General features: G+C 33.5%; 2 protein-coding genes across 2 annotated transcripts; one reads left to right on the top strand and one right to left on the bottom strand.

The window, feature by feature from the left end:
• The first annotated feature begins 1,830 nt into the window (after window positions 1-1,830).
• On the top strand, window positions 1,831-5,814 carry LOC104887592 (flavanone 3-dioxygenase 2). Its single transcript, XM_010672254.4, has 2 exons — window positions 1,831-3,423; window positions 5,082-5,814. Exons 1-2 carry the CDS (start codon window positions 2,969-2,971, stop codon window positions 5,650-5,652), a joined length of 1,026 nt encoding a protein of 341 aa, XP_010670556.1. The 5' UTR covers window positions 1,831-2,968; the 3' UTR covers window positions 5,653-5,814.
• Window positions 5,815-7,460: 1,646 nt separating this feature from the next.
• LOC104887593 (cytosolic sulfotransferase 5) lies at window positions 7,461-9,532 on the bottom strand. The gene has a single exon (XM_010672257.4). The coding sequence runs from the start codon at window positions 8,765-8,767 to the stop codon at window positions 7,730-7,732; it is 1,038 nt and encodes a 345-aa protein (XP_010670559.1). The 5' UTR covers window positions 8,768-9,532; the 3' UTR covers window positions 7,461-7,729.
• Between the last annotated feature and the right edge of the window lie 1,986 nt (window positions 9,533-11,518).

Below are 11,518 nucleotides of genomic sequence, written 5' to 3'. Positions count from 1 at the left end.
TTTAAATATAATTACATAAATAACTTAATATATTTATGAAAATCCTTTAAAAATGTGGGGGATTACACACACCCTTCCAGAACCCCTTAATTACATCATGGTTTGATGAAGATAGAGATTTGGCAAGTTCCAAACAGACCGACTTGACGGAGAAGGATGCGGATTTGTGAGCGGTCCAGATCAGTTCATCATCACCGTCGATTGAGATGATGGTAGTGTCGAGCAGCTTTTGAAGAGATTCCCATTCCTCCACATCCCTTGGTCTTAGAGACCTTGACCATGCCAACTCCCATATCCATTTAACTCCAACCCACTTTCCCAGCGCAGCGATGTTTGCCATTGGATTTGCCGCAATTTTGAATAACCTAGGGAAGGCTATTTTTAATGGTTCATCGCATAGCCAAATGTCGTGCCAAAATAGTGATTGACAGCCGTTACCCACGCGAGTTTTGATTCTTGCTTTTAGGAAGGTTTTTGCCTCAGGGAGGCTGAGAATAAAGTTGCATATATTCCTCTAGGGGCCGCCCTTTGGGATGGGCCGAAGGTCATGGATGGTGAAGGATCCATCATATTCATATTTTTCCTTTATAACTCTCCTCCATAGCGGCTTTTGGTCCATGAAGAATCTCCAGACCCATTTTAGAAGAAGCCCAAAGTTCCTGTGAAACAAATTCCCCACTCCAAGACCTCCAAGTGATTTCGGCAGCTCAATGAGATTCCAAGAAGCAAGCGCAACACAGTTCTCCATTCTTCCACTCCACAAGAATTGCCTTTGAATCTTGTTTATCTTCTCTATAATTCCTTTGGGGATAGGAAAAATAGACATGTAATAAATAGGGAGGCTCGACATTGATGCTTTTATGAGGGTTAGACGCCCACCCATGGATAAAAGTTTTCCTTTCCACAAGGCAAGTTTCTTGTTTATGCGATCAATAATTGGATTCCAAGCGGATAACCGAGAGCAATTTTCCCCAATCGGGAGGCCCAAGTATGTAAATGGGAGAGAGCCCACTTTACAAAGAAGGCAGCTTGCCGCATACTTGATCCATGAATCATCCATGCATATTCCAATTAATGAACTCTTGTGAAAGTTCACCTGTAAACCTGAAGCAAGATGAAACAAGATGAGAACTTTCTTGATGTTTAGTAAATACTCAAGGTTCGGAGGGCAGAATAAAATTGTATCATCTGCATATTGCAAATGAGTGAGTTTTAGACCTCCTTTTCCGATTTCCACACCCTCCCACAGATGCCTACTCGTTGCTTTTTGGATGACAAGACTGAGAGTCTCAACAACAAGATCAAACAAGAAAGGGGAGAGAGGATCCCCTTGGCGAAGTCCACGATTCAATTTAAACGGGGCAGTCGGCGAGCCATTTACAAGAATAGAAGCAGCGACATTCATTGTGCAGGACCTTATCCACGACCTCCATTGATCCGGGAAACCCATTTGTTCAAGCGTCCAATCTAAAAAGCTCCATGATACACTATCAAAAGCTTTATGAAAATCAAGCTTTAAGATAGTGGATTCAATTTTTTTCCGTTTACAACTGTCAATTAACTCTCCTGCAATAAGGGCGCTGTCTAAAATTTGTCTTCCTTTAACAAAGGAGGATTGGTAAGGGCTAATGAGGGATGCCATTACTTTCTGGAGTCTCCTTGCTAATAACTTTGAAATGATTTTGTAAGAGCATCCGACCATGCTGATTGGACGGAAGTCCTTGAAGCTTTCGGGTTTGTCGATTTTAGGAATTAGAGCAACCCAAGCAATGTTCGAGCCCTTCGGAAGCCCTCTGCCACCCCAGAAATCTTCTACCATTGAGTAGACATTTTCTTTGATAGTGTCTAGGAATGGCAACGGGTCGGACTTGGACCGGATTATGCATAATCCGACTCTGACCCTACAGAAAGTCGGATTTTAAATCCGAGTCCGACTCCGAGATCCGACTTTGAAAATCCGAATCCGACCCGACCTAAAATCCGAACATCCGACTCCGAGATCCGACCCGACTTAAAATCCGAACATCCGACTTAAAATCCGAACATACGACTCCGAACCTGATCCGACTTATTTTTCTTCCAATTTTTTTATTATTTTTTCTGTGGGAAAAGCCTATATAATACAACTGGCTGAAAGTCGAAGTCAGATTATACATAAATAATACATTACATAAATAAGAAAAAATGATTGAATGACTCAAAGTCGGAGTCGGATTCGGATGTCGGATTATTTTATGAGATCCGACTCCGACCCTCCTCCGACTCGGAGTCGGATTTTTTAAACGGAGTCGAAGTCGGATTACTTTTTTGTCGGAGTCAACTCGGAGTTTTTCCTTCGAATCGGAGCGGACTAGGGTCGGATTCGGATTGGATTGCCATCCCTAATTGTGTCCCAGGCCTCCTTTACAAAAGCAAAATTAAAGCCATCTGGGCCCGACGACTTTTGAGAGCTACAGGAGGCCACCGCTTCGTTTACTAAGAACAAGAAATTTATTCCCCTAAAAAAACAAGACTTTATTCCCCCCATTAAAAAAAAAAGAATCTAGCTACTGTATATGGCCAATTCGATCACTTTACAAGTTTACTAAGAACAAGAAATTTATTCCCCTAAAAAAAAACAAGACTTTATTCCCCCCATTAAAAAAAAAAGAATCTAGCTACTGTATTAGCGTTTATCACGTCGAGTTGATAATATAGCATATATTCGAGTTGTACTGCTAGTCCATCATGATCAAGTCAACTAAGCTTATAAAGTCGTAACTCGTAAGTTCATAGCTAATCATTTTTCAATTGATCTTTCTCCTTTTTTTTTGTTTGGTTTGTTTCTTTTGATGCATACTAGGATTTAGGAAAGAGTAAACATCAAATTGGTTCAGCTATCATATGATCTATTCTTCGCATTTTAAGTAAACACCTTATTTGTTTAGATCTTCATTTTTTCATATTACTCCTACTAAAATTGGATAATATGACTTCTTTTCAATGGGCAACTGATGCGAACCCTCTTTCACTTACACCAAAATTCATCGTCCCAGATGAAAACAAACCAATTTTCACAATCAATCCTCACTCGAATTCGATTCCGATCATCGACATGAATGAAGATAATGAAGCACTTGTTCAACGGATAGCAAAAGCTTGTGAAGAATTTGGGTTTTTTCAAGTGATTAATCATGGGATTTCAATGGAGTTATGCAACGATGTATTGGATGTTATCACAAACTTTTTCCAACTTCCATATGAAGAAAAAGCTCACTTGGTCTCACCTAATCATATGGAAGATGGAAAAATTTTCAAGTATTTTATTAAGGATCAAGAGACTCAAGAGAAGATTTCTATGTGGGGTGAAGCCTTTTTCCATACTTGGCATCCTGTTCATACTAGTTTTACTCTAAGTTTACCTCAGAATCCTCCTCGTTACAGGTATGCGTATGTCTTACTCCCTCCGTTTCTTTATAATAGTTACACTCTACCTTTTTGTTATTTGTCAATGTATTGTTTGAACGTTAAAAGTATCTACATTTACATTTCTAAAGATTATAAAAAGTTAAAGACAAATAAAAAAAATCTCATATGACTATATATTTCTTTATTAATTACAAATGATAGTAATCATTTACATTTCTAAAGATTATAAAAAGCTAAAATTTATACTTTATAAAGTATGACAAGATTCCCACAATAATGTTTATAATAATATAAGTGAAGAATATGTTCAAAGTTGATCATCACTGGGCATAATAAAACAAAAATAGGTAATCATTTTAGAGATATCATAGGCGTGTGGTAATTGGCTAACAGGCCTAACACCTCTTAATTGACTACTAAAGTTTTTGTTATATATTTTCTTTAATTGACTATTATAGTTTTTGTTATCTATTTTCTTCAACTAATACTAGAGTTGTATATCAAACATAAATACACTATTTAAAATGGAAATAAGTTGTTAATTTATGGAAAATTTTTGCATTAACCAATGTAATAAATGATCAATTAATACAACTTATTTTCATTTTAGCTTCTTATATACAGCCCTTCGGGATGAATATAGCTTTTCCCTTAAATTATAAAAAGATGTATAACATTAATAATATATTAACATCAAATTGTAAAATATTTTTTTTAAAAAAAGACATTTAAGATATCTCAAATGGACACCAACTTCTTAATTGCCGTATAATAGAGATGTTTGAAGTAATTTTGGACTGGTCTAAGTCTGAGGTGAAGGGTAACATTCGCTTTAGCCCTTAACCAGTTCAAGGTTAAAGAGGACCTCCACCAGATTGAGGGAGAATTGGTCTGAAATGGAAATTTTCAATTATTTATGGGGTATTATTAATTATTGTCTTGCTCTTCCATGCCTATGGCTTTATCTATCTCTTTGGACTATATAGGAAAAGTCCGAAATCTAACCCAATCGGCTTTAATTTGTCGGGCTAAATAGTTGAGATTATGTTTGGGCTGACTTTGAATTCGGACTCAACCTTGGCCCAAACTCCATTCGTAAGCCATTCTATACATGTTAACGAGTTTCATGGTTTTTTTTCCCGTAATTTCTAATATACATCTTTGATCATATTATCTCTAGTATATATTCAAAAAAGTATGAACATTTAATATTCTGAAAATTTACGTTTAAAAGAATCTAACAATACCGAAAAAAAATTGCAAACAAGATTCTACACTAGTATACCTTTAATGCATGATAGGGAGAGTTTATGGTCATGATTTTGGCAATATAACCAAGACATTTATAATTAAAGCAAAATGATATATTATTAGTTTTTTTTGGTATCTCTAGCATATTTTTTTAAGAACAAAGGTTCATGTAGGCCTAATCGGAAAAAGAACCTGAATGTGAAATTTAGATTAGACTAGATTGAATTTGAACTTTCATAAAAACTATTTTTACTGAATTCAATTAGACTTATAATAAAGTTCGGATTGAATGATGACTCAAATTTAGAACCCAAATTGTTTTGGATTGGATTATTGGAATTGGTCTTTGTTGGACTTTGATAATGTGCGTTCCAATCTACCATTATGATTGATATTTAGGTTCCCTGATCAACTTACTGCAGGGAAATTGTTGGTACATATGCCAAGCAAATTGGCACTCTTAACACTCAAATATTGAGCTTAATATCTCAAGGACTTGGTTTACACAAAGACTTCCTACATCAAAGTTTAAATCCTACATACACAGCACAAGCAAATTACTATCCACCATGTCCAAGACCTGAGCTTACCTTAGGATTGCGCGATCACACAGACTTCAATATCCTTACACTACTACTACAAGAGGAAGGAGTAACAGGCCTTCAAGTGCTCAAAGATGGGAAATGGATTAATGTTAATCCTTCTCCGAATTCGCTTGTGATCAATGTGGGTGATCAATTGCAAGTTCTAAGCAATGACAGGTATAAGAGTGTACGTCATAGGGCAGTGACTAATGTGGCGAAGAAAAGGGTTTCGTTCGCTATGTTTGTTGGCCCGAATGAGCATGATTGTGTTAGCCCCATATCAGAGTTGGTTGATGAAAATCATCCTCCTTTGTATAGGAGCTATACTTTCGGGGAATTCATTCAAGAGTTCCGTAAACAAGAGGGAAAAACTAGACTGGTTAAAGAAGTCTTTAAAATGTGTGATTGAAGCTTGCTTAAGATGTGTTACAAATTAATGTTACCAAAGTTAACCAATACTTATAGCTTTAAGCTCATTGTACTGTTTATGTTGAACGTCCAACTGTGATGGAGTATAGTCTAGTTTATCAAATATTTAAAGATGAATATACATATTTGGTATATTACAGTATTCCTCTAGTACAAATTGAGTCGAACGCTTCATATAACCTTTTATACTACGTATAATTCTGATAGTGTGTAAAGGAACGTGTGATATTCTACCAGAACCATCAATATCTAGTACTCCCTTCGTTTCTAAATAGAAGTGGTACAAAAGTCAAGATATTTATATAGAGAGAAAATTGGAGACTATACTTAAAACAGGGTTAAGGAGCTTAATTAAATACAATAATATTTACACTAATTATCCAAGAATTTTATATCCCAATTCCAAACAGCTCCCATCTGCCAACCACCGCCACCACCACCACCACCATCGACCACCGCCACCACCACCACCACCACCACCATCGACCACCGCCACCGCCATCGCCACCGGAAAATATTTTTGCCTCCCCCACCCCTGCCCATGGGAAAACACCCCATTTCCCTCCCCCACTCCTGAAACCAACACCCTCCCCTTCGAGACCACCCCAAAACCACCATTTCCACCGCAACAATGCATCAACCACCACCACCACCGAATCTTCTGTCTTTCCCCACCACCACCATCGCATGTGATTAGTTAATCGGTGAATGAGGTTGAAGCTTAAGTGATTTCATGTTATCATCGAAGTTAATAAATATAAGCACTGTCATTTTTATTAAAGGTATCCGGTACATAATATACAAACTTAAAAGATATATGATAAATATTTAAAAACGGAGGGATGTACCTCATACATTTCGTAAAACGTCAAGGGTCTCTTAGTTAAAAATTAGATGACAAATAGTAAACTAATATCTTTGATGGAATAATGAATCATAAATCTTTTCTTGAGTGACAAGTATCTACCACAAGCTTCATTATTTCTCTCTCCTTTAATTAGTTTTTTCAAATTTTTATTTGGTATGAGATTTTTGCAAAGTCTCTATAGTACTTCTGTGCACATTTTATATTTGTACACATTTACATTATTCATTTGACAAATGTGACTAATATGCATGAAAATGTGTTTGGGAGCACATATTTATATGTGCTCTTGGGAATATTTAAGAATTTGTAAGATTTTTGAGTATTGGAAAATAAATATTTTTTGTTGGATGCGTTAATAAGTGATGAGCGAGGTAATGGTTTTCATTTGATGGATATAGTTATCCTATCAATCCTATCCATGTGAGCTGATTATGTTACATTTCTCAATCCCACACTTATTAGCTATTAGTGTTTCATCTTGATAGTGTGGAACCAATAATCTAATAAAGGAAATAATTATTATTGCCATTCCTTCAATACTTTATTTAATTTTATTTTCTTTCTACTCTATGACTTGAAAAAACAAGCGCTTAGAAGGGGTTCTTGTGCATACATCAACATATATATAGAGAATCCGATACATCTAATTCAATTAGCTATCAAGAGGCGCATGAAAGCATATCTTGATTTGCTTTTCCGAAGTATATTCCTTGCACATACAAGAGATGAAAAAGGTACTCCTTCAATTTTCTTTTGTTATTTTTATAATTTGGAATCTTTTTATGAGAGAAAATTAGTCAAAATAATAAAAACTTTTGAAAACGGCGGTAGTATAAGCATTAGTTCTCATCCATGACTCCATCCAAAATTTTCAGAAGGTACATGATTTAGGAATAATTTTAGTGCCATGAAATTGCAAATATACAAACAAAAATTATAAAGTAGTAGGTTGCCTTATCTCAAGTTGGACTAAGACGTTTAGACACCTGTTATTTTTTTTACAATCAAAATTAACATAATACTTATTTACCCTTTCGGCTGCAACAACAAAGCCTTAGTTCCAAAATATATTGAAATCGGCTAACATGAACTATCATAAGAAATCATTTCCCTCATAAATGAGAGTTTTCTTACACTAGAAGAAACCAAATAAGAGAGTTTTCATACACGTATAACTCGGATCTTTAAATTATAGGTTTCCTTGATAGTATGTAAAGGAAAATCCATCCTTCTTAAGCTTTTCTTGCATTTCATCAATTTGCTTAGCCATTGAAGGAGTTAAGTAATTGGCCCAATCACCAACCTCTCCTTTTCTAAACAAAGCCTTATTCTCAACCCAAGGATAAAACTTACCATTCTTATTGACTTCCATTTCTTTCAAACTTTTAAGGCTACATAACTCTATTATTTCATCTATTACATTACCTTTCTCCTCCTCTTCCGAAAATGGGAAACCTACAAACTCAGCCAACCTTTTCAATTGCATTTTAGGCTCTTTCTTAAGTCCTTCATATTCCAAAAATAACACTTTTTGTGGGTTTTGCATGCTCTCTTTCCAGTACCCCAACAAATGATCTTCATAGGGGCCAAATGGGAATACGCCCTTACAATACATACCAATATATTCTTCCATCATTTCCATACTTGGCTTAATGCTCTTACATTCATCAAACTGAAGACAAAAATGCCAGAATGAAATGAAATTGTCTAAAGGGTTTCGACCAATATAAACAATTCGACATTGGGAAGTCTTGATCGATTCTGGGACCGATGAGTATGGTATATGAGTAGCAAAAAGTCGAGGAATGGGTATTTTAGTTAAGTCTGGTTGATCATTTCTGTGGATATTTTTGTAAACTTCGAACTCGAAGTGGAGGACGAGCTCATGAGGATTTTGGGTATGAATAGGGTGTTGAGAAATACTAGTATTAACAGACACAGAGAATTTCTTGCGATTGACAATAGTAAAAAGGAGGGATTTTAACCATGTTGTACCAGTTTTAGGCAGACTGGCTAAGATAATATCAGTATCAAGAGCTTGAAATTGGGTTTGGAATGCAGGAACCATCTCAGAAATCATATTTAGGCGCCAAAAACCTTGATAAAGTTGCATTGGATATTCAAACCACATGATTTGATCTTTTGGGAGGGTGAGTTGTTCTAGCTTTTTGGACTCCTCTTCCAATAATTCTTGAGTTTTTGTGTTTGTGGCTTCTGAGGTTGCCATTATTGCAAACAAATGGATAGGTTGATGAGTACATGCTAAGTCCCAGGCTATGCACTATGTTCTATAAATAGGGATTTTGGCGAGTAGAACTTTTTTTAGGCTATGTTCAATTCACCTTATTTTTACTTATTTCAGATCTAATCAGATCAGATCAGAAAAAATAAGTTCAGATCAGATCAGATCAGAAAAAATAAGTTCAGATCAGATTAGATCAGACCAAATCAGTTCAGATCAGATCATGCTTATATTTAAAAACTCATTATTACTATTAAATATCTTTCATTACATATTAGTAAAAATTATACTAATTGAATATTAATAAAATACTCATTGAGACGAATCAAACAAGACCCCACATGACTATATTTTTTCTTATATATTGAGAAAAATCTAAAAGATTCTCTCTAATTGTGAATAGTGTCAAGATTCTAAGTGAGAAAGATAAAAAAATACAGAGGGAGTATTATTATTTAAGTACATTTGTTCACAAGGATTATTATGGTTGTTTATTAATTATTAATATTGGTAATTATTATCAATCTTGTTGTTACCATTATAAATGTTATTGTTATCATTATATTATGTTATTTTGTTGTTATTAAATAATAGAAAATTAAAAGCCACGTGTTGAGAACATAAGATTGACGCAAAAATAAGAAATATATATAATATGATAGCTCAAATCCATGACAACGAAACTACTAAGTTCAGTTTACATTTCAAAATAAGCTAAGTGTGAGATACAAATTATAAATTTAGATTCGGTACACCTCTTACTACCGAATTTCAAATCTCTCTAGCTATTTGAAGTTGCACGCTATTTTTTTTATGTGCAAGTCATAGTTATTTGTATATTTTATTTTATTTTACATAAAAAAAAGAGTTGAGTCTGCCGACTTTTCAAGTGTGAAACATCTTTTTTAAGGGAAAGTGTGAAAAATTGTATAAGTGCTCTTATAAATTAATGACTTGAGTTATATAATTATTTTTAGTAATAATAATTATTATTATGATTATAATTATTATTGTTGTTCTTATAACAATGATAATAATTATTATTATTAATAAAAGTTGTGTAAAAGTTGTAATAGAAATAAAATGATATAATAGTAATACTATAGAGAAGATCTTATAATGTATTGCATAATAATGAATTATAAAGTAATAATATAATAGTAATAATATATTTTATAAAAGCTAAGATCTTGTAAATCATATCAGTTCAGACCAGATCAAATCAGATCAGATCAGATCAGATCAGAAAAAATAAGTTCAGATCAGAAAAAATAAGTTCAAATCAGAAAATTTCAGGTGAACTAAACATAGCCTTAATCCGATATCTACTTTTTGGATCAAAGTAATGCTCCTAGATGTTGGATGTACAATAACTTTTACCTTGTTGAAATAAACGAAATTGATGATTGGATCATTTGTTTTTAATTTCATAATTTTATTTTTGTGTGTGTAATGAGCGACTAACTAAAATGAAGTAGACATCATGTGATTGTAAATATGGAATATCACTCCTGTTTCCAACTAAGTTAGATGACATTATTTACACTTCACCTTTTTATTATCCTTATTTTAGTTTTTTTTTTTAAAAATAAGATATATAAAAATACATCTATGTTGTGTATATATATAGAGTCAAAATACTTTTTTGGTTGGATAAATTTTTTTTTTGGCAACAAATTTCATTTTTCAAGAACGCCCTTAATAACATTTATTTTACTTTTACCTTTTTTAAAACTTTTAGAAACATTTGAACCTGTTTGTTATTCAACGATATTTGAATTTACATAATACATAAAGGATTAAAATACTATATTCCAAATTGAATGTTATTACATACCAGGGATGAAAATATAACATTATTATTCTTCAAACAAATTAAATAATTAAAGCGACAAGAAAATTTTGTAAAAATCAATAGTAGAAAAATGGTGAAGATGAATAAGATGAAGCTAATATATAATCTAAAAAAAAATTACAATTTTTTTTTTTTTTTTAGTTTTAAACAAAGGATCATACAAATATAAACAAAGAAAATTTCGTAAAATAGATTTTTTAAACAGAGATAAAGAACAAATCATTAAAAACACAATTATTTGTCGAAACATTGTAAGTTTGTAATATTTTTTATTAATAACATAAATTTTAGTAGTAACACATATACAAGGTATAAGTGTTAGTAGTAACACATATACAAGGTATAAATTTTAGTAATAACATCTACACCTGGTCCACATACACCTAGTGTATGTGTAGCCTTTGCGATGTTTTCCCATTTAATGTTCCCATTTTTTTTTCATTTTTTAATGACAATAATGTCAAAATAAACAATTCCTTATGCATGTATATCACAATTATTGTTTTCTTATTTTTCGTGCCCAAATGAGACGAGAATTATAAAATAGAACGGAGAGGGTAATTTTTTATGGCTCCAAATTATAGCATGCTTCTTGATTAGCATGTAAGAAACTTCATTAAAGTAAGCTCTTGTTTCGATAAACAATTAAGAAATACTTATCAGATAATGGCTTCTGATCGTTGCTTTGAGCTGTTACTAATATGGTTTTTGAGTCTAGAGATAAGAAATAATCTTGCAAAGTCTAGTCGTCACCATTCCTAATTCTTCGGTTTCGACGTTTTGGTTTCTGTTGTTTGTTGTTTGCGTCGATGAGATATTTTGATGTTAACAGGATCGTCGCCAGTGAGCCATGGGCCAATTGCTTTGCCACCATATTAGCA

Source organism: Beta vulgaris, chromosome 2 (assembly GCF_026745355.1).
Source record: "Beta vulgaris subsp. vulgaris cultivar EL10 chromosome 2, EL10.2, whole genome shotgun sequence".
NCBI lineage: Eukaryota > Viridiplantae > Streptophyta > Magnoliopsida > Caryophyllales > Amaranthaceae > Beta > Beta vulgaris.
Note: the sequence above shows the minus strand (reverse complement) of the source record. Positions and strands in the feature narration are given on the sequence as shown.